We start from the raw sequence: 23,475 nt of genomic DNA on the forward strand, positions 1-23,475 counted from the left end.
GTCTGTTTCCGCTCCGCACGCCTTGCCGGTCTTCCGAAACATGCTACGCGCGCCGGCCAATCTGCTGCTTTAATTTGCCCACTGCAGCTCCAGGCCATACGCAAGCTTCATCTTCTTCTTTTATGTCCTTTGGACAGTACCTAATTTCATGACTTCAAAATAGCCTGTGATTGATTATTAAGTACTACTTCCTCCGCTCCAAAATTACAATTCGTCTAATTTTTCTGTTGTGTCTTGCTTTATTATTAATAAAAGTTTTTCAAAAATGATTTGAATTTAATTATATTTGTACAAATTTTTGAAATAAGATGAGTGGTCAAATTTTAAGTTAAAAGAGTTAAACGAATTATAATTTGGAACGGAGAGGCAGATTCGCAATGCTTATGCAGCTGACCTGATTGAGAAACTTTCATCAACAGTCAGTAAACTTGTGCCTAGAAATCAACCATCATCATTCCCACCGCTCCGCCGCCATCCTTGCGCGCTCTCGCGCACCTTCGCCTAGCGAATTGCATGGTCACGCCGGTCAACGTCGTCGCCTCGCCGATCAGACAAGATCACAAGACAACCACCGCCGCCACCGCCACACACAGATGCCGAGATGCGTTCGCAGTTGCCAGTTCACACCCGCCCGGCCGCCACGTACCACTGCCCCCTGGGCCCCGCATCCGTGTCAACGGTCAACCCCGGCCTCGTCGGCAGCCCGGCGCCCACCCCTCTTCTCCTCCCTCCCTCCGTCTCCTACGGCCCGGGGCGCCACGAGATCACGACTTCCCTCCCGCGCCCGCCGGCGTGACGTCACTGCCGTGACGTCGCGCGCCCGGTCACGCCCGCGGCCCGCCCCACTCCCACCCCCGCCACTAGCAAATCGCGCACGTTCTTCTCCTCCGCCGGGCCGGGTGGCGGGTGCTCGGGTCCCGTCCGCCAAAGGATAGAAAAGAAAAAAAACGCGCCAAGTTTCCCCACAGATAATAATTGTAGGAGGGGGGCACGCTTCTGGCTCCGGCCGCGTCTGCCTCCGCTTTGCCGTGCTCGTCGCTTGCTGCCTTGCTGCTTCCCCTCTCCCAGTCTTGGGCCTCTGCTTCCCCTTTTGGCTCTGCTGCGGAACCTGTCGGGCGTTCTGACGATTCGGCCTTGATTGCTGGAGCTGTGCTTTCCCCCGTTCCATCTTGAATCTGCGAATTCGCTTTTCGGGCTCGGATGTCTCCCCGAGCCACGAAATCGTCGTGCGAGAGGCTTGAATCTTGGGAGCAGGAGGGGAAGCTTCGATCTTTCAGGCCTTCCAAGTCCCGCTAGTAGCTCACGCGGACGAGGCTTCTAGAACCTTCTTCTTCTACCCGCTGCCCTCGCAGCCCCGCCTCGCCCCATGGAGGCCTCCACCATTAGCTTCTCGTCCCCGTCCTCGTCGCCCCAGTCCCCGCCGCCACCGCAGCCGCCGCGGGCCACGCCGGCGGAGCTCGAGGCCGTCAGGCTGCGCCGCCTCAGCGACAACCTCGAGCGCCTCCTCGACCCGGCCTTCCTCGACTGCGCCGACGCCGAGATCGCGCTCTCCGCGGGGAAGGGCGCCGCCGCCGTCGGCGTCCACCGCTGCATCCTCGCCGCCAGGAGCGCCTTCTTCCTCGACCACTTCGCCTCCCTCCCGCCCCCCGCCGCCGCCGGCGAGAGGCCCCGGCTCGAGCTCGACGGTCTCGTCCCCGGCGGCCGCCACATCGGCCGGGACGCCCTCGTGCCCGTCCTCGGGTACCTCTACACCGGCCGCCTCAAGTCGCCGCCGCAGGAGGTCACCGCCTGCATGGACGAAGCGTGCGGCCACGCGGCGTGCCGACCGGCGATTGACTTTGTCGTCGAGTCCATGTACGCCGCTTCTGGCTTCCAGATCTCCGAGCTTATCTCCCTCTTCCAGGTATACTGGCCACTCACCAAAGATAGTAATGTGTAACCAGATTACCAGACACTCCATTGGTCCAGTGATTTGGAGTCATTTTGCCTGTCCTTCCTACTTCCTGGCTGATACGAAAATTGCAATTCTAACCATTGATCTTGTGTTGCAGCGCCATCTCTCTGACCTTGTTAGCACAGCTCTGGACGAAGATGTGGTGCCGATTGTTCATGTTTCTTCCACCTGCGAGCTTCAGGACCTGCTCAATCAGTGTATTCAGAGGATTGCATTCTCCACTCTCGATAGCGGGTACCTGGAGAAGGAGCTTCCAGATGATATATACGGCAGGATCAAGCAAATCCGCCAGAGTGCATTTCAGGATGAATCAGAGAACGCCATTGGGGACCCTGAGCATGAGAAGAGGGTTAGAAACATCCTCAAGGCCTTGGATTCTGACGACGTTGACCTTGTTGGCTTGCTGTTAAAGGAGTCTGCGGTCACCTTGGATGATGCATTCGCTCTACACTACGCTGCAGCCTACTGCGAGCCTAAAGTGTTTGCGGAATTGCTGAAACTAAATTCCGCCAATGTGAATCTGAAGAATAGCAGTGGGTATACACCGCTGCACATAGCTTGCATGAGGCGAGAACCGGACATCATTCTTTCACTTGTGGAGAGGGGAGCCTCTGTGCTGGAGAGGACGCTGGATGGGCGTGATGCTCTTACTATCTGCAAGAGACTGACAAGAGAGAAGGACTGCAACAGGAAGTTGGAGACATACGAGGAGAAAAGCAAGCCTTACTTGTGTATTGACATATTGGAGCGAGAACTTAAGAGGAAATCTATCATTTTGGACCCGATCTCAATAGAGGAGTCGATTGCCACACCTTTGTTGGTTGATAATTTTCACATGAGGCTTATAAACTTGGAAAACAGAGGTTTGCTTATAATCCCTTGTCTTAATTATATGTTGGTTAATACAATGCCTTCCTACCTCTCTAACACCACGAACAAGCAATCAGATTGGCTGGAACTAATTGCCCATGACAAATCATAAGTACTTTTATTAAAAAAACAACTTCATAAATTGGCACTGTTTATTTTAGAGAAAAGTCCAGTTTACACCCTCGAACTATCACTAAAGTTTGATTTTCAATCTTCAACTACAAAACCAGATAACAAAGACCATCCAACTGTCAAAACCGGACAAATTTGGCCCTTTGGGTGGTTTTGAAGGTGGTTTTCCATTTTGTGAGAATTAAAATATTCAATTTTAAACTAAAAAGTTCATAAGTAATTCATTTTAATTATAAAAAATTCGAATTGGGTATCAAAAGTTTTTTTAAAATGTAAACTAATCTATTGGCATGATACTTTTTAGTTATTCAGATCCAATTTTTTTATTTTCATAATATTTGGTTCCTTATAGTTGTGTCTATTTTTTAAATAACCAATATTCAAATAGAGCAATATAGATAGGTTACATTTTTAGAAAAAATTTGGTACTAGTTTCAATTTTTTCTGATTTAAAATGAATTAGTTTTGATTTTTTAGATCTAATTAGAATTTTTTAATTTCTTTAAAAATACAAAACCACCTTGGAAACCACCCCAACGGCCAAATTTGTCCGGTTTGTATAGTTGGATGGCCTATGCTATCCGGTTTTGTAGTTGAAGGTTGAAAATCGGACTTTTGCAACAGTTCAAGGGCGTAATTCGGACTTCTCCCTTTATTTTAGACTGGAGGGGATATTTATCTTGCTTTTATCGTTTTGCCATTAGTCTTGTCTACATGAACTAGTCTAAGGTTTGATCAATGTCTGTTGTCTAGTGAATTTAGTTCATTTTGTGCCACTGGGGTGATGCTTCGTCAGTTGGTGTGTTGAGAATTTGCATGTTTGCGTTCTCTTAGATTGAGAAGTATATGGTGTCACTGGCTTGGTTTGCAACATTCTCACTAGGCTCACTGGCTTAGTTTGCAACATTCACGCTAGGCTTTCTTTGCAGAAATTCAATTGCTTCTGTCCTTCGAATAACGTATTAATGTACGCATCAAAGATTAATTGTTGTTTACTTCTTTCCTTTTAAGACCAAAAAAAGGGTTAAGTAGGCTCTTATCTCTGTGCATGTGCTGCTATTTTGTTTCTTTCCAGGTTGAAACTAAAGCATATTATTCTGAGAATCGCTGCTGAATTCTACTTTCTTGTTTATGCAGTTGCCTTTGCAAGGATATTCTTCCCTTCTGAGGCCAAGCTTGTCATGCGCATCGCACAAGCTGATTCAACTGAAGAGTTTGCTGGCATCACAAATTTCAGTAAACTGAAGGAGGTTGATCTGAATGAGACCCCCACGATGCAAAACAGGAGGTTACGTGAACGCCTTGATGCCTTAACAAATACAGGTGCAGCATTAGCTACAGTTGCCTCATTTGAAATACAAGCATATATGTATGCTAAAATTGCTCAGTACGGTTTGTTCAAAAAGAAAATTGCTCCATACTGAATCTTTCATGGTACTTGGTGTAGTATGATATCATTTCTAATGAGCATTTTTTTATTTGTCCAGTCAAACTAGGAAGACGATACTTCCCACATTGTTCGGACGTTCTTGACAATTTTCTCAACGAAGAATCCACCGACCTGATCTTCCTTGAAACTGGCACTCCAGAGGACCAGCAAGTCAAGCGGATGCGCTTCTCTGAACTCAAAGAGGATGTGCGCAAGGCCTTCACAAAAGATAAGGCGGCCGTCGCAGCCATAGCTTCATCAGCATCCTCATCTTCGTCTGCAAGGTATGAAGGGAGGGGTACACAATCCAATAGGAAATCAAAGCAACCACGGAGATATCAGTAGTTTAAGTGCAATCTGTTCTAAACACATGACTTTGAGAAAAGTGGGGAACGAAGGCTTGAAGACTGTTTTGACAACGTGTAGCACAGTGAAGCAATTTGACCCAGCATGGCGAGAAATTTTCTGGAGCTGCCGAGCTTTGACATGTAATGATGTTTTGTTAGATAATTTCCAAGTGCTGACTGTCAGTTTTGCAGCCACTATAGTTGTCTTGCATGTAAAAACTGCTTTTTGACTGGGAAATGGAGTGGTGCTAATATCTGTGTCGTTATAGAAAATAGTTGTACTCCTGTGGATATACAAGAAGATGCATACGGCCTTAAAGAAGAGTGTCGATATACAGAACACAAGATAATTGCAGTAAGCTAAACAAAGGAATTTGGAAATGCGTCTTTCAGTGGTTGAACCTGAAAGAATCACTCCGTCAGTTGCTAGTGTCTTTGGAGGCAAAATGGCTGTGCCAGTTAGTAGAAAGGGTTTCACTGCATGGTTCTTCTGCACAGGACTTGTGAAATCACCCTGTTACCATTATGTAGGAATTTTACAGGTGCACTCTCTCTGTCAGTGTCACCGTCAGGGGCGGAGTCAGGATTTGATCATTGGGGGACCAAGCAGTGATTGGGGGGGGCAACAGTCTTACCACAGGCTGCCGCTGGAGTAAATTCCACTTTTGATAATTGTGCTATAATGGTGCTACGGGATCATTAGGGGGGCCAGCCCCCGCCCCCCTGTCTCCGCCCCTGGTCACGTACGAAGATGACTGGCGGAGCCAACAAAATTCAAGGGAAAATTCGATTCATGCCACCACAACTCCATGAATTTGGGTTTCATGTTGAAAATCATGCCACTCAATGGCATGGATTTCAATATGAAATCCAATTTCAAGAAATTGTAGTGGCATGGATCCAACTAACCCAAAATTCAAAGGGGGGCGGAGGACTAAGGGAAGGCGAGCCGATAGCCGCGACGGTGATAGAATCCGCGCACAGCAGTGACGGTGAGGGTTTATCCAGATGGCCGGCGGCGAGGGTGATGTTTGATGATGATGCAGTTGAAAATAGGACCCCTCGCCTATAACCGAACGCGACCGGAAACCAAATTCTACCGGTGACGATGAGGGCTTGGATGTCATCGGAGAAAGGGAGAAGCCGAGTGATGAAGAAGCAAATACAGGGCCTGGTTGCTCTGCCTTTCGCCCTTTCTTTTCTTGCTTCAAGGAACCACCTGCTCCTTGACCGCTCACTAAACAATGCCGCTGCTTTTTTTCTTTTTTTCTTTTTGCTCTCTCTCGCTCTCTTTAACTTGAGTTTTCTTTATCCATGAGTGGTGATGAGGAAAGGCGAGCAATCTACCTCATGTCCTCAGCACGCCTTGAGGAAGGAACACCGTATGATTGTCGATTTATACGAGTCATAATACAGGGAAATGCTCCCTTTGTGGCACTGAAACTCTGCTGTAGTGCTCTGTTAACTGAAAATTACGGATCATTTCTTCCTCCTCACTATTGCTTTTCTCCGGCATCCAGCTCTCTCCTCTCTATCAGCACGACTGCATGATAGTTTCAGTGCCGACGTGCCGCTGGCCGGGGCAGCCAGGCTGATCGCTGCAGGTGGGCATTGGGGAGTTTCAGTGCCCGCAGCTGCGGAGTTGTTTATGCTGCAGTTGCAGCGTTGCAGGAGACACAAATAGCACAAAAAATTTGACCAATAATTAGAGATACTAAGTAAAAATAATTTACAAAACTAACTCCACAACTCTACGCTACTTCGCGAGACGAATTTAACGAGGTCTTTGACCGCACGATTAAAGAATTGTACTGTAGCATAACTGTAGTCAATTATCGATTAATTACTATCATTAGATTCGTCGTGAAAAATTACATCCATCCGTAAAAAAGTTTTACAAATAAAATTCGTGTAGTACTTCATGCGTAAAATTTTTTTCTCGAAAATCGTGTGCACTACTCGTGCTGCGCAAACCAAACAGGGACAGGCACACAGCACGGCCGTTTGTGCCTGTCTGCAGCTGCAGAATAGCAGATGTCCAGTCCAGCCGAGGGCCAGCTCCGAGGAGGAGGACGGCGACAGCAGGTGGCTGGTGGCTCGTGCCCGTTCCCCACGAGCACTCGGCGCCCACACTACTAGCTAACCTAGCCGAGACTCCTCGTGGGTTGCGTAGGCTGCTGGACTGGAGCCGTCGGCGGTCACATGCTCGTGCTTGCTCGCTCCCTCCTCCCGTGGCGGATGATAATAGTATAATATAACTATTTATGGTAGTATTAATTGATGTTGAGAGCCACTACTATTTGTCTTTCAAAAAAGAAAGAACCACTAATATTTTCCTTGGAGCCTGTCATTTAGCCTCAAGGGTAGAGATGGAATTTGGAGATGCCATTTACACTGAACTGATGCGATGCCCCTTTGTAACAAAAGGGATTTCGTACTGTTTTTTTTACAGAATTTTTCCATTTGAGACTTAAAGAAATTTTGCTATCAAAATCAGTTCGGTTGTCATTGGGCTTGAGGGAAGAGGATGCAAGTTCCCTTTTCTCCTGGTAGAGGACTCCCACTTCACAAGGTAGATCAATCTTAATGAAAATGTCGTAAAAGTGTTATGAGTATTAAATTTACTAACAAAGTTATTATGAAGAGAGAAGATGGAGAGTGTCATGGGATATGATAGTTTGGTAACTTAATAGCCGCACTCATGACAGTTTTACCGAGACTGATCTAATGTGGATTCCACTTCCGGGGTGGGTTGGAGGGGTATTTACGTTGTCCATAGTCTGATCAGTTTGCACTCCACAAACTTGCCAGAAGATTTGACCAAGCATGTCTGATTACTGTATTCTACAAAATTTCTTAGCTTCTAGGCTGACCTATTACTACGCACTCTGTTCATCAGAAACTTGCCGTAAAGCGTGGCGGATGATTTTGTGAGCCAAAACGCTGGAGTACAATCCAAGCTTGCCTCCCTCCCACGTTTTTGCGGAAAGGAGAGGTGGTAGTGTGTTTGCTGGATGCGGCGGACGCAGTACTCCTGCACAAGCAACCTCTTATTAGCCTGAAAAGAGGAGCATTTTTTCCCCCAGCTTAGCCGAGCTCACAGCTGTGCAGCAGCTTCATCAGTCCACTAATTTTTCAGTTCCGATGAAGGAAAAGGAAAAATACTAAGGCCGTAAGGCCGTGTTTAGATGTTTTGCAAAAAAAAAATTGCGATGGTATCTTACTAATTTGAAGTACTAAATGAAGTCTATCTATAAAACTTTTTACATAGATGGGTTGTAAATCACGAGACGAATCTAATGATGCTAATTAATCTATAATTAATTCGTAATTAACATATGGTTATTATAGCATCACTATTACAAATCATGGATTAAGTATGCTCATTAGATTCGTCTCGCGATTTACAGCTCATCCATGCAAAAAGTTTTGTAAATAGACTTCATTTAGTACTTCATGCATGTGTCGAAATATTCGATGTGATGTTTTTTTTTGCGTTTACGGGTTTGCGGGTTGTGATCTGTTTAACAAGAATAAAAAAACGAGTCAGCGTTTGCCTAGAACGAAAGGAAGGAGCGCGACGTGCTCCCTTGGAGTCCACGTATATCCACCGGAGGATGGGATGGGATTAGGGATCTAGATGGGATTGGCTGGCTTCGCCTGTGTTGATCATGCTCGCTCCATATCTCAGGTCCAGGTCCTGCTTGTGACCTCTGACCGGTATCCGCGAGAGCCACCTAACCAAACCAGTAGTGTGTTCTGCAAGTACCTTTTTGGGCCCCGGAAAGAGCACAAACAATTGGCTGCTCGTACTTGGTGTCTTGGTATCAGTCACAGGGTGATGCTGCCATGTCATGGAGTTGATTTTGGAAGGGTTTACTGCGGCCTCGGCTTCACCTGTTTTGCACAAAACGAAGCAGTATAGCATGAATTCGTTCTGTAAGTTGGGATAAAAAATAATACTAGAAATTGGAAGCAACCATTTTTTTTTCCTTCACCGGTAAAGCCGTTTTGAGAGTCGAGAGAGGTCTTCCAAACAGCCCTTAACCAACACCAACGCAAATGGCTTACGCACAATCCATCTGGCAGCCATGCATGTCCTATGCGAATATATTCGCCAGTTGGATTCTCTGGCCAACATGACAAATAATAATAGGGACAGTTAAGATTTTAATTCACATAAAATTTGTAGAAAACAAAAGTTCTACAGATCTCGCCTTACACAGAATGACACCCTTCTTCCAAATAGTATTCCTACTACGCAGGAATCATTTGATTTCTACTAGTCTATCAACTCGTGCTCCCGCACGGGCTAGTTAGAGATATCTATAATTATCTATCTCACGCTCTCTTTAACCAATTAAATATTCTAATCTAATTATAAAGATACATATTTATGATTATGTAATTGTAATAAATGTGATAGGTTTAGTTACTAATATTTTTTTGTCACTTTGCATCATACCTCCATATATGTTTGATATGTATTTAATTGAACATTTTGTTTGAGCTATGTGAATAACATGAAAATTGGTATTCTTATCTCTTCTCTTATACATGAATATATGGTGACACACATTATGGTTAGTATTTTTCTATAAATAATATACTAATAATGATAAAAATAGTAATTTAGAATTTTATATTGATGCACTTTAAGATTTTATTGTAATAATATAATTTTGATTCAGATTTGGGGCTTATTTTAATTTTTTATAATGATATCATTGGATAATATATACAAAAATTTAGGGGGTTATTAGATATTATTTTATAATGGCATAAGTGGGTAATTTACATGAAGATTAGAGGGTTATTTTAGATTATTTTTATAATGACAGAGGTGGGTATTTTAGATACATGTGTAGTGTAGGGGTTACTTTAATTTATTTTCATAATGACAAAGGTGGGTAATTTATTAAAAAAATAACAGATTCAACAGCTATTATGATCAGAGTTGCCGAATTGATGGCCAGATGTTTCTGATTTTTGTGAGAATTTGTAGGAGTTCTTAATTTTTTAGACTGTCCACCTAGAATCCTAAGTGCCATCACCTGAAGGCTTAAAAATGAGCCTCCAATTACTAATAGTAAGATGAGGAATCATATGATGTCTAGTTTGTCCATTTGGATTCCTTGGTATCGAATTTTGGTTATTCAGAAGTAACATGTGCAATGCGCAGCTGCTCCCAAACGTCAGCAGCTTATCCGCATCCAGCTTATCCTCTCAACAATGTGACCAGGCTCCACTAATTACGTTGAGAAAACAATGATATTTTGGCTGGATGACAATGGAGACCACAGCTGCAAGCTGCTGCCAATTGCCATGCCAGATGACCTTTCTGTCCCTCGCCAGTGTCCTCTGGGTTTGCCCAAGCAAGGCAATGATTAAGCAGTCTAAGTAGCATGAGGGATGAAAACGAATCAGATACGGATGGGTATTATTGATATCGTATTTGTTTTCATATTTGTGTTCGAATACAGAGTCGGATACGGATAATGTTAGTTTTTATCAGATAAGATTGTAATGAATATCGACATCATAAAAATATAAATTTTGAGCATTCGGATACGGATCGATTACGGATATTGGATACTCGGAATCGGATACGGACGGATAAAAATCCTTCCAGATCGAATCGAATTCGAATACGGTCGGAAAATATCCATACCATTTACATCCCTAATCCTCACCGAATGAGGTCTGTCTTCTTGCCAGGAAGGAAAAAAATATACATGTATGCGAGCTCTGTCTTCACTCTTCAGTCTCCAAACAGAATAGGTTATCTGTCAGCAGAATAGCAGATTAAGCACTTAAGAGCATCTCCAAGTGTTTCCAATCTCACTTCCCCATCCTTGTTTTTTTATGAAAAAGGAAAAAAACTATATGTTCCCTATTCTACCTCCCCATCTCTTAACAATTGTCAAATTGTCCTCCTTTGTGCGTAAATATACGCACTACTCCGTTCCTCCCGATCGCAACTCCCATCGGGAGTTTTCTTTGTCGCCCTTGTTCTTCCCGCGTGAAGCTTATCCGTCTTGCCGCCGGCGTCCATGGAGATCCGGCGTCCGGCGTACATCGGCGCCCAGCACGGATCAGCTCCGTCTCAGTTTGCCTCCCGGTAAACAAGAGGACAGTTCAGTGGCGGCGCCAGGGGTATGCCCCTGTATGCCTAGGCATACCCAAGATTTTGAGAAAAATACTAATATGTATTCATAAATGTATACTACTTCTTGCATTCTACAAAGAGTATAGTTTTAGAAAATTTCAGGCACATTACTCATTCGAAGAAATGACTTTGTTACCCCTAATTACTTCTACCAATTGTGATTGAAAACCGTGTTATTTATTTGGTTTTCTGGATCCTCAATGAATGCATACACATTGGAACTAGAAATGTAATATCTACTGAATATTTTATTAGCTCTATACGTTTTCTATGCAATGCTTTCTTGGTATACTTGGTATTGCTTTAATTAGATGGATCTCATAACAAGCTAAAACTATACTTTTTATGGGACAAAATTTGAAAGCCAAAAACTACACTTATTTTGGGATGGAGAGAGTATCATATACAACTTATAGTCTCAATTCAACAAAGCCTAGCAAAAAAAGACCAACATGTAAAAGAATTGCTCTCTCTGTCTCTGCTTGCGGCTCGCCTCAAGCCCCTGTCCCCCGGCTCTGTGTCCTCTCTAGTGCGCCTCCGGCCCTCGGCCCTCCGCCTGTCCCCCAAACCGGCGTTACAGTTCGGCTCCCTCCTCCCTCCCTCCCCATCTCAGCAACGGCAACTCCAGCGTGGCAGACCGCAGGCGCCTCGCCATCCCAGTGCCAGCGCCCCAGCACCAGCATGAAGGAGCCTGGCACTATTTATTATTATGGATTTGTTATGGCGGTGATAACTTAATTGTCCATTATATTGCGTATTAGCTTCGATTTTTTTTATGTTTGGCATACCCAGCCGCAAATTCCTGGCTCCGCCACTGGGACAGTTGTGGCGTGGTTGCCGGAGGAGCCGGCGGCGGCCGTCCCGTTCTTGCCGGCCACGGTGTGCCTCCCCGCCAAGAAGCACACCTGCGCGCTGCCGGCGGATGCGGTCTTGCCGCCGTGCCAAGGAGCGCGCGAGTGCACAGCCGCCGAAGGATGTGGTCGCTTCCACATGCGAGCGCGTCCACGAGCCGGGGCCTCGGCAGAAGGGCGCGTGTTCCGTCCCCATTTGCTTACCGGCCAATAGGGCTGGAAACGAGCCGAGCCGGGCTCGGCGAGGCTCGGTGCATGAGCGAGCCGAGCTTGGCTCGGCTCGGTAGTTTGGCGAGCTCGCTGAGGAGGCTCGGCTCGGCTCGAAGCCGGCTCGCGAGCCTGGCACAAAATATATACTATGCATTTAGTATACACATTATAACACATTGACTAGTGCATATAAATATATAAAGCGCATACATGTGTTGAAATGAAAGTAATCAATAAACAATAATCATATTAAGTATAGATATAGATTAATATTGATATTGTCACACCACATGTTAGGATTAGAGTGTTTCATAATAACCTATGAACCATTATAAGCCTCAGTGGACTGAGCTCGCGAGCCACAGCGAGCCGGCTCGGCTCGGCTCGTCATTTTCACAGCCTGAGAAGTAGGCTCGGCTCGGCTCGTTGGAGGCTCGCGAGCCGCTCCGAGCCGAGCCGAGCCGAAGCGAGCTTGAGCCAGCTCGCGATCCTCGAGCTATTTTTGCAGCCCTAGCGGCCAACAAGCGTGTGATGCCGCCTCCATCCATGGACTCAATGGTTCTCGATTTGGCACTGCTAAAGAAGCCAGGCCTCGAGGATCCAACAAACACGGTGGTGGCGCCATCATTCCCAGAGCAAATGCCAAGGATCGTGCTCGATCGGCAAAACAAGATGCGCCATGCTCAAACTAGGGTAGTGCATGTGCATGCATTGCTCACTCGTGGGAGTAGCCGGCTGGAGGGATGGGCGACCGAGAGGCAGCGCCGACGAGGAATCCCGGGAGCAGGAAACGTTTCTGCAGAGTTCATCTCGTGGGGTCACGATTTTTCAATTTTGAAAGTAAAAATGGGGTACTTTTGAGATCTCATTTTTGCCTCTCTATATCTATTTGGGGAGTTGGCAAATAACAAGAATGGGAGACGCTCTAATGTTGCTGGTGTGGTAATCAAGGCGCAAGCTTTAATCAAGGAGGTAGTTGCAAATGCGGCAACCGCACAAGGCTCCGACGGATGGTGGCACGCCGCAGCTACCCGCTCCCTGCCTCCTCCTCCTCCCCCGTGCCTGCCCGCCGCCAACACCAACAGCACAACCAGCGCACCACCCAAGAAATGGAGCTGAGCCTCCCCCTCCTCCCCGCCTCAGCTCCGCGCGCCTAGCTGCGCCCCGCTCCCCTGCGCTCTCGCCGTCGAGCTCCCATTCCTGCCGCGAGGTACTTGCTGCCCCGCCCTGCCGGCCCCCCGGCGCGGATCATTTGTTGGCGTCTGTTTCTTGATCCTTTCGGCTTGTTTTTATTCATCTCCCTCATTCTTTCTCGGTGGGGTTGGGTTGAGTTGACCCTTCCACGGATCTTGGCCTTTATTGGCTTCCTGCGATTTGGGGGGATTTTTTGTTCTTGGGGTCATGCCGCCGTCGGTGGCGGTTCTTGGTGAAGTACATCATGTGCTCCGATCCTATGCGCGTTTTGACCATTTGGTGGCAAGTTAGGTACATTACCTTTGCGTAGTTTGCAGCGTTCGGGGTATCGCTTTATGTTGCTGCGCATGGAGATCTGCCTGTGTCACCGACACCGAGCCGACCTGATGATGTCTTGCAGCATCTGTATCTGAGCCATGAGTTGCTTCGAGTTTGTCGGTGTGATCGTTGACACGGATTGCTTAGTGGTGTGTGCTCGGTCCCTATACCTTATCACAGCCTTGGGACCGGATTGATAGAAGTTGTGTGGAAATGCTGTTGAGTGCTGAGAATAGGTTTGAGCTTATCAATGAGCATAACAGACGTGTTGCTAAGAAAATCTGGTGGATGTTTCAGCCTTTCAGGCACCACGAAGATCCAATTTTGAGATGTTCTCTGGAAGTAGGTTCATGTCAGTATTCATCTTGTGATGCAGGTGCGGTTTGAGCGGTGAAGATGGCAGCCGTGACAGCTTACAAGTATCAAGCTCAGGCATTGATGAGGGACTACCTGCTAGCTGATCCACTTGTTCCATACTCCTCGGTGCTCATGGGCATTGTCCTCTGCAAGATGGTAGGTTGATTTTCGCTTCCAATGTCTAAGCTATGAACTTACGGTTCATGATTGCATTGAGTAATCAACTTAATGTGAGCAACAATCCATGTTCTCGCTTACTCTTTTGCACAGGATGACTACCTTCTGAGAGATTAGTTACACCAAATTGAAGTTTTTTTTCCTTCTCTACTAAACCCAAATGAGTAACACCAGTGTGTCCACTGTGGTGTGAAAGGCTAACTGCCACGAATAAGACTAGTTGTTGGCTTATTAATAGAAAGAAGACCTACTGTGCCTGCAACATTTATTAGTGCTCTGTTTAAATCCTTGACTTTTGATTCTAAATGTAGCTTTCGTTGCCACGATTGTTGACAACCTCCAGACCTCTCAGTCCAGTAATTGTACTATCAATAGCTTGATGCTAACTGTAATTCCCTAACCAGCAATGTTGAGTAGACATTGATTTCCTCCCTCGCAGGTCGCAAGGCTTGTTAGCAGAAAGAAAAAAAAATGCGCCCACAATATTTATTAGTGCTTCCTTCTTATAAATTCTTGACCATTGATGCTAATTTTTTTGGTGATTTTGTCACTAACATTTTTTGACAACCCTTCTACATCTCAGTTCAGTTGTACCATTGACAATTTGATGCTAACTGTTATTTCATAACCAGCAATGTTGATTGAACATGCTGATTTTCACCATATGAATATGCTTGGGCAAGTTTTAGTGGTGGTTTAAATCAATTTGTCCAAAGTCAAGCACTACCGTGTCTACTATATCCTCAATCTGATGCCATTTTTCATCCCAAATCAAATTAGCCTGTATGAATCAAGTATATAGATCAGGACAAAGATAACTTGTCTGGCGTGAGTCTATTATTCCCGCCATGCTCCAGAAACAACAAAACAACCTTCTAGAGTAACTTCTATATGTGACAGAATATATGCCATCGTATGGCTGGCTGCTGGCCTTTACATTTCTGGACCTTGTCAGCAACTTTTTGTATGACAGAAGTGTTTTTTTTTTTTGACAAACAACATGCTTTCTTGTTTAGGCTTATGATTTCACTCGGATATTGAGCTCCTTTTATTTCAAGGGCTATACTTCATTAACAAAAATACAACGCATCGAATGGAACAACAGGTTAGTATTGTGTGAGAGCTATTATATCTAAATTACTCATGTTCCCATATTTTCTTTTTAGAATCTTCATACTCACAATCAATTATACGTTTCAGGGGTATGTCCAGTGCACATGCAATCTTTATCACAGCTGTGTCGTTATATCTTGTTGCGTCGACCGATCTTTTCTCTGACCGGATCAAGGGACCTATTACATTCCGTAATTCGATCATATCCACTGCTGCATTGGGGGTACTGAATACCATTTATTATGATAAAGTAGCATTTCATTTATTCTGTCTATAATGTGCTTACATTTTATCTTCAGTTGACATAGTTGTGTCTTGAATGTATGCTTTACAGGTTTCTGTCGGTTACTTCATCACAGATCTTGCAATGATCTTCTGGCTGTATCCTTCCCTTGGTGGAATGGAATATGTAGGTGCCAACTAAACATTAAACATATATGCACTGGAAGGTTCTTATGTAATGGTTATGTATTGCTGTTTCAGGTCCTCCATCATACTCTTTCCTTAGTTGCAATAGCATACACAATGTTGTCTGGGGAAGGGCAGTTTTACACATACATGGTTCTTATTTCAGAGACAACCACCCCTGAAATCAACTTGCGATGGTAAAGCAACTGAATTGTTTTATTTATTTCTTAACATTGAATTCTCAATTATCAATACTTTTTTTAAAAAAACCGTCAATACGATTTGATTTTAATGTGCTGTTTGTTCTGCTTTTCTTTAAAGGTTTCTTGACACAGCTGGACTGAAAAAATCAAGCGCTTACTTGATTAACGGAATTCTGATGTTTGTTGCATGGCTGGTGCGTATACTAGTGTTTCTTGAACTAAGAAACAGCCTGTCTTTCCATTTCATTGTTCTCGATTTTCTGTTGGAAACAGAATGCAAATGTCCGCATGAAGCTTCCATATGGAAAAACTGATAAAAATAAATAGGTGAAAAGGAGTGATTTCTGAATGACTGCACTCATATTATCACATTTTTAAAACACCTTTTTTTTCTTGAGACTTCAATTTTGAAGTCTCTCAGCAGCGGGTTGCCATACTGGGATGTTTTCCCTTTCAAAAAATCATTTGCATTTCTTACCATTTCATTCCCTGATATTGAGCTGATGACTCATGATGGTAGCATTTGTTCATATTTCTTTCAGGTGGCAAGGATATTTTTGTTCATATATGTATTTTATCACATCTATTTGCACTACAGTCAGGTACAAAGATCTTCATTCCAAATGCATCAATCTTAGTTTACTCAAGTACAAAACATCTTGCCATCTGACACATTTTCAATTCCGAATTATTTAACTACAGATTATGCAGATGCACGCCTTTGGGTACTACCTGACATTTCTTGTGCCATCAGTGCTCTTTGTGATGAACGCAATGTGGTTTATGAAGATCTTAAAGGGTGTGAAGAAAACACTGGCAAAATGGCCATGATGGATGACACCAATCGGATCCAAGAGCTGCTAACAAGATTTGGCGTTTCTGGCAGCACTGTGTGACCTTGATTTGTAAAGTTATGAATATCAGGTTAACTAGAGAAAGTTAATGTGTAGAATATTAGCAAACAAGTTAGGTTAGATGAAATCACCCTATTTTCAGCAAAGCTGGAATTTCATAACCAATTTGGTTTGTACCGAAGTTCTAGCACGCTGTTATGCTCACACTATCTGCGCCATGTGTATATCCGAAGAGCATTTGAATGGATTGTTTATTCACCAAATACAATCCCAGCTCTATGTACTTTGAATTTGTGATTCAACAGTTCAAGATAAAAGAGCCGACAACACAATTTACCCTTAAATTTAAGGGTTCAATGCAAGGAATTCGGAGATTAATTTACTTTTAAAATTATCTGTTGTGTGTCCGGAAATTTAATTCCACCGAAGTGTCATATAAACAGGAGACGTCAAACATAACAGGGAATTGTAGTATTCTATTCTTGGTTTCTGCAGCAATTGTAACTCGGGTTTACCATATCAAAGACAACAGATATAGCACATGTTAGACCGAGGTGAAAACCCCAACAATTGTGACATGTGCAAATCTGATTGGAGTGGGCGCAATCATATAATAAGAGCACATTCAACACTTCAGTAACACTATCCGTGCAGTGATGTTCTAGTATTGACATTTACATGACAAACACATGAGAAGAAAAGAAGAGGGAAGCTGGAGCATTATCAGGCTGGAATGCAGCCACACAGAAGACTGGGACATTTTGTTTAACTTCCTCTGATACATTTCACAATGGCAGTAAGAGGTTGAAACACAGATTCAAGAGCAGCATGAAGAACTGCTGACCATTCTCTCATTTGGTCTTTGGTTCAGAACCATTCCAGCCTGTGGGCTTGGATCCTGTTGCCCTTGGAGCAGTCTCTTTGCTGCAAAGGGAGTAGAAGACAATGAATGTGTACAATGTTAGATCGTAACAGTATCAGCAATAAAAAGCAAGAAACTACCGAGATTATTATGTATTATAAATAGAGATTGTGGAGTGAAGGCACAGTGGCTGGAGCTATGAATTAAAGATCTGTCTGTTATAACTGAATGTTCAGCCCATGGACCACCACCGAATTAGAATGGAATTCAACTCACCGATCTCATAAAATATGTCATTCACATTGATCGCAGTTTTGGCAGATGTCTCCATGAAGAAAAGTCCATTCTCCTGTGCATATGTTTTTGCTTCCTGCATCAAGAGAATATTATATCATACACGCATCAACAAAGTTCAACTGATTGCAACACACAGGGGCCACAACAGACGAAAAAGATGCTACAACAGCAGGAAGCAGTCCAGGCTTACGTATGCTAATTGTAGATTGCAATATTTTAGCCTTTATGCTATATCTATATCACGTGGCATGCAAGTGGGGTTGGATTGAAAATTTGGATGTGTCATAGTAGAAATTTTTGTGTCCTAAGTTCTCTTTTTTGCAAGGTAGATTGGAAACTTACAACTGAAAGGATTAATTTTATATGTAAAGAAAAAAATAGGCAAGGTGCCAGAAGGGATTATGCGAAGTCAAATTGCCAGACCAAAAAACAACGATCACAACAACAAAAACAACTGAGCCAATCCCAAGCAAGTTGGGGTACGTCAGATTTCAAACCCAACATGAGCCACCAAAAAAGGGAAAAGAAAGAGAAGGGTCATAAGGCATCAATAACAGTGATATTATTAGGCTATTATTAGGAAATCTAAAGCCTCCTGAGATGGCATACCAGAAAACAAAGCAGCTAAACGTTATGACACAATGCTACACTATATACTGAAACAGAAGAAGGTTTGAACAACATGATTAAGGAAGACAGTAAAATGAACAGGGAGAGGAAAGACAGGAGAAACAGGAATTGCATACCTCTGCTGGCACCTGCCTTGCATCTAGCATATCAGCTTTGTTGCCAGCAAGAGCCACTATTGTATTCGGGTTTCCTACACCAAAGCAAAGGGAAAATTCGTTACTTGTGTATCAACAAGCTACATAACTATTACATGGCTTTGTTTTTTTCATTATTTGCATTACCATCAACCATAGTACCATACCCAAAAACTCAAACATGAAATGGGTTGGGGGAATCTAAGTTTCAGGAAGAAATAAATTCAGTATGCTATCTCTATTTCTGCCAAATGATTTAATAGCCACACAGGAAGTACGAAATAAAAAACAGCATACATGGAACATTACAAGGTATAGATCAAATGAAAAGGTATAGGCTAAAAAGGGAAGCCTAAAGTGATTTGTATTTAAAAAAGGCCACTAGATACACCATCATTTAATACTGAAAACCAGAAGCATTGGGCGTTGAACACCATTTTGAGCAAGTATATCAAATATAAGGAGCAGATCAGTGCAAAAAGGACCACGAATATACTTGTTTTTGGGTAGGCATAAAAAAGTTTCTTTGCAGGGAAAAAACTAAAACATAGACGCAGCATCCTAAATCTTGAAGTACCTTGAGCTTGAAGTTCTTGGACCCATTTCTTCGCACGAGTGAAGGAGGCCTAACAGTAACATAATAATGAATAAGTACGTGGTGGTGTAATTGCATTTAACAGGGTAAAGGAGATAAAACTGTTGAATGATGTGTTGCTTCTGAATTGTAGCCCCCAACTAAATCATTGCATGATGTATGAACAACAGGGAGCATGAGTGTGATAGGGAGCTGCATAAGTGATTGGAAATTGGAATATGGTTACAAAATTAAAAATTACAAAATAAGAGATAGTGCACATCCAAATGCAAGTGTTTATCAGTGAATGAGCACGCATGTTAAGATTGATGCACATCGATTAGTGCAGAGCATTGAAAGGAACATCATATATAAGTTGTCAACTATGCATTGCCAATGGCCTTTGGCAATAGCATCAACCAGATATATATCATAAAAGTATAAGTCATCCCAGGACCCAGGCAGGCACTCCATGTAGTTTTAACACTGGTTAAAAGCACTTACTATATTGAAAGGTCAACACTTTTTCACACTACTAGCTGCCCCTGTGGTTGAGGCCGCCCGCTGCGGCGCCTCCCTGCCCATGCTCGAAGCCTGGGTGCTGCATGGTTGTTGTGCCCCCCTCCAAAAATATAGTAACTGTGCAGATGGGTCCGTGACCGCCACGAAGCGTGCGCCCGTGAGGTTCCTGCTGGCTATTGAGGTTCGGGGGGTCCCTACCTTAAGGGCTATGTCAAGGGGACGCCTCTCCCCTTGATCGAGTTTTTTACTTTTTCACACTACTGAAAGGATGAAAAGCTAGACCTTGTCATATTCCTACAAACATCTAGTTTTAATTGCTTGCATCACAAGAATCATGAATGGAACTATCTGAAAACTTTTGCTAATTATGGTTTTATTACTAACCAGTGCTCATCTCAGCAATGCACTGGCATGAGAGTTTTAACTTCTAACTGTTATTATTAACCAAAGAATCCATTAAACTATGAATCTTTGAAAGAAATTGCTGGGGTCCTAAATCCTGATAAATCAATTTATCTAGAACAAGTAAACTATTAGTGTTTTACTAACCAGATTCGTAATGTCGTAGACAACGATGGCGGCAGCAGCACCCCTATAGTACATGGGTGCCAAGCTATGGTACCTCTCTTGCCCAGCAGTATCCCAGATTTCAAACTTAACAGTCTCATCATTGACCGCCAAGGTCTGAGAGAAGAAAGCTGCTCCAATCGTTGATTCCTACAAATAGGTAGACCGAAAAATGAGAAGAAGAAAAACTAGCAATACGCTATCTCATCATGAGAACTGTTTCAAATGATTCACCTGGAATTCAACAAACTGTCCTTTCACAAACCGAAGAACCAAACTAGATTTGCCAGCGCCCACATCTCCAAGAAGAACCTGACAAATCGAAATATCATGAAACTCTTGCAGCAGAGATTATACAATGCAAAATTATATGTTTGAGACATAACTACAAGCCCCCACAACCTCAAGAAGCGGAATTTACTCACGGATAAGAGACCATTTAGGAGTTCATTTACCACCAATACTGAAGGCCAATTAAAGTCATCACCCGAAGTACATTTGACAACCTCAAGCCACGAATTGGCAACCAAAAACGCAGGTAATGTTTCTCGAAAGCTAACGCAGAAATTAACCAGAAGGTAGCCACTTATCTAGAGACATAAGTTGGACAATTCGAAAAAAGAGAGAGAGAGAGAAGTATGTATAATTCCTTAACACTATTATCAACAACCATAAAAGGAAGGACCCCGTCTATTTGTCTCGTCGTAATAATCCGTCCGCAACTAAGAGCGTATACGATCGCGACCAACCCCACGCGACCGAGCACCAACCAGCCCAATACCGGCGATCAAGATCCGGCCGGCCGGGATTCGATCTGCGGCGAAACCAAAAACGGGAATTGAGCGCTAGGGACAGGGAATTCGCACCAGCTTGGCGTTGCGGATCTTGTTGCCGGCGTTGGCCGCCATCGAATTCGATGGCGGGTTGGGGGTAACCGCGGCCGCGCCTCCGACGAGATCAAATCGCACGGAAGGAACCGGACTGGGGAATTTCAGTTGTTTGCTTCCGCCGCTCCCGTGTTCCGCGTGAGCTATATGCTTCTCCCCTTGTTTTTTTGTTTTGTTTTGTTTTTTTTTTTTTTGCTTAAGAAAAAGGGTTTCCCCACTCCAACCCTTGCTAAGTTACATAATTGCCCTCAGGCTTGCTCAACACCACTGGATGACTGGAAAGCCCAGTTGGTTAATCTGAACACTTGAGCCTAGAGGAGTAGCCATGGGTTAGAATTAGAAATGGTCCAAATGTGGGGACATCGTATGGAGCAAGTCCACATCCGTATTCTCGTGGCGGGTAAGAAAAGGAATTGGATTGTTTCCAAATTATTATTATTATTATTATTAAATCCGGGAAGATGCTAGGTGAAAGTACGAAGCTCTTCCTAAATTCGGATATCCTGAGGATGGATATTATTGTAAAAGTTCAAATATTTTCTTCAATTTGAATTTTTTTTACCTCATGTTATAATTCTTACCAATTCATTTTTTAACTTTTGCAATAATATGAAACCTTTCCACATATTCACTATGTAAGGTAAACGTCATATATTTGAGAATGGAGGGAGTAGTTGTTTGATTAACCATTACAAATATTAACATTGAGAAAAAAGAAATATAAACAAAGAATTCCCATATGTTTTTGTATGGTACGATAACAATTTGAATTCGGCAACGACGTTTGCATGCATGCTGTTGTACTTGAATATTGAATTACCAAGGCATTTTGTAGAGTTGTTCTAGAACATTCGTTCTCTTCCATAATTGGCTGCATCGCTCATAATCCACCCAACCTCTCACTAATTCCCATATGTTGTCTTCTTCTCTGCTGTCAAGTCTGGTTCTTTTCGTCATTATTACAAGAAGTAATGCCCACACATTCACACCACTACACACACATGAATCCACCTCGAGCATCACCGACTAAGGTATTTATATGCACCGTGAAAGACTTGTCATCATCAGCAGCATATTATCGGAAACACTCTCGCGCTGGTGGTTCTTTTATTATTATTTTAATTGAAACGCACAAATGATGGGAACTGATTGATACCTGCATTGGATTATATTATCCACTCCACAAGAACCCCACCTCAACGTCTCGCAAGACGCTTTTTCCATGTGTGCAGAGAGCCCAGAGGCATCGGAAGAGCAGCAGCGTAGCGTAACAACAGGAGCGAAGCCGAAAGATACGCCTCCCCCCCCTGCGGTACGCGCACGGCACGACTCGCCACCGGTCACCACCGCGTCGGCTCTCTGGAGGGACGGGTGGTTTGGAGGGAGGGAGGAGGACGAGACGGCGCCGTCGACGCTGTTGTTTTGGACACGGGAGGCATCAGGCCGGCCGAGGCGGGCGGCCGGCAGCACGCAGCAGGGTCACGGTCGTCGTCTCACATGAGAAAAAATTAGGAGTTTTTTTTTTTCTAGAGGACACTTTCAAAACATGATTTTGTGCGGTGCACATTCCACTCCCTGAATTAGTCTGTAGGACATCTTGAGTGAAAAATTTTGTGTGTGGCACATGAACTCCATTAAATAACTCATTTTCAATCTGAGTGACGAGAGAACATGACTTGAAAAAACTAAAATATCTTTAGCTGTATTTCCTCCTTATGCCTTCCCTGTCCGGACTTCACGTCGAACTCCCCGCCCCCACCCCCACCCGCGCGTGCGGGGCGGCGCATGGCTGGGACGGCCGCCGCTGCCTGCAGGTCTGCCTGTCTTCACACCGTGGCCCCACCCTTCACGCAGGCTGCTTTGATTTCGGCACTACGACGGCGCCGCGTGCCCGCGGCCGCCTGGTCCGCTTCGTCGATGGGGGAGGGAGGAGACAGTCGGCCACCAGCCGCCGCGCTGTGCGCCATCGCGGCCTCCACCCCGCAATGGCCTCCGCGCGCCGTCAGGGCCCGAGCTCGAAGCCCGCCATGGCTGCCGCCGTGCTCCTCCGCCGCTACGCACCCGCCGCCTTGCCGCGCGCGCAGCCGTCTTGCGGGCCCACTGCCTTGCCGCGCTTGCCGTCGTGCCCCACGCGTGCCACCGCCGGGGCGGTGGCCGGAGCTCAGGCAGCAGCAGCTTAGTGGGGAAGAAAAAGAGACGACGGCAGAGGCAAAGAAGAGGTAGAGGAAGATGACAGGTGGGGCTAAGGGTAAATAAGATTTTTTACCTCTTTTTCTAGCAAAAAATGATTAATTTATTTGCAGTGGTGTGTTGCAATCAAAGAATTTTTTTACAATATGCTGCTGACAAAATCAATTTACAAAATCTCACTTTCGCAATGTCCCACGGATAAATTTTTCAAAAAATTAAGTGGGGG

The 23,475-nt window shown here is 44.3% G+C and overlaps 3 protein-coding genes across 6 annotated transcripts; 2 read left to right on the plus strand and 1 right to left on the minus strand.

Moving 5' to 3' along the window:
• Positions 1-960: 960 nt before the first annotated feature.
• LOC120650140 (BTB/POZ domain and ankyrin repeat-containing protein NPR3-like) lies at positions 961-5,025 on the plus strand. The gene is made up of 4 exons (XM_039927163.1): positions 961-1,903; positions 2,052-2,817; positions 4,094-4,279; positions 4,444-5,025. Exons 1-4 carry the CDS (start codon positions 1,367-1,369, stop codon positions 4,728-4,730), a joined length of 1,776 nt encoding a protein of 591 aa, XP_039783097.1. The 5' UTR covers positions 961-1,366; the 3' UTR covers positions 4,731-5,025.
• A 7,916-nt stretch (positions 5,026-12,941) lies between these two features.
• Positions 12,942-16,876, plus strand: LOC120650142 (TLC domain-containing protein 4-B-like). 4 transcript variants are annotated; one of them, XM_039927164.1, is made up of 9 exons: positions 12,946-13,172; positions 13,851-13,987; positions 15,025-15,113; positions 15,209-15,344; positions 15,456-15,530; positions 15,605-15,726; positions 15,851-15,926; positions 16,253-16,334; positions 16,435-16,876. In XM_039927164.1, the coding sequence occupies exons 2-9, from the start codon at positions 13,871-13,873 to the stop codon at positions 16,626-16,628; spliced, it is 891 nt and encodes a 296-aa protein (XP_039783098.1). In that variant the 5' UTR covers positions 12,946-13,172; positions 13,851-13,870; the 3' UTR covers positions 16,629-16,876. The 4 variants fall into 4 exon arrangements, with proteins under 4 accessions (XP_039783101.1, XP_039783098.1, XP_039783099.1 ...); XM_039927165.1 differs by having other exon boundaries at positions 12,952-13,172; positions 16,275-16,334; XM_039927167.1 differs by lacking the exons at positions 15,025-15,113; positions 15,209-15,344 and having other exon boundaries at positions 12,942-13,172.
• Positions 16,877-17,141: 265 nt separating this feature from the next.
• LOC120650143 (ras-related protein Rab5A) lies at positions 17,142-21,270 on the minus strand. The gene is made up of 7 exons (XM_039927169.1): positions 21,039-21,270; positions 20,407-20,484; positions 20,155-20,322; positions 19,087-19,135; positions 18,492-18,565; positions 17,725-17,818; positions 17,142-17,510 (listed from the first exon to the last, which is right to left on the minus strand). Exons 1-7 carry the CDS (start codon positions 21,078-21,080, stop codon positions 17,404-17,406), a joined length of 612 nt encoding a protein of 203 aa, XP_039783103.1. The 5' UTR covers positions 21,081-21,270; the 3' UTR covers positions 17,142-17,403.
• Between the last annotated feature and the right edge of the window lie 2,205 nt (positions 21,271-23,475).

This window comes from Panicum virgatum, chromosome 9K, assembly GCF_016808335.1.
Source record: "Panicum virgatum strain AP13 chromosome 9K, P.virgatum_v5, whole genome shotgun sequence".
Taxonomy (NCBI): domain Eukaryota; kingdom Viridiplantae; phylum Streptophyta; class Magnoliopsida; order Poales; family Poaceae; genus Panicum; species Panicum virgatum.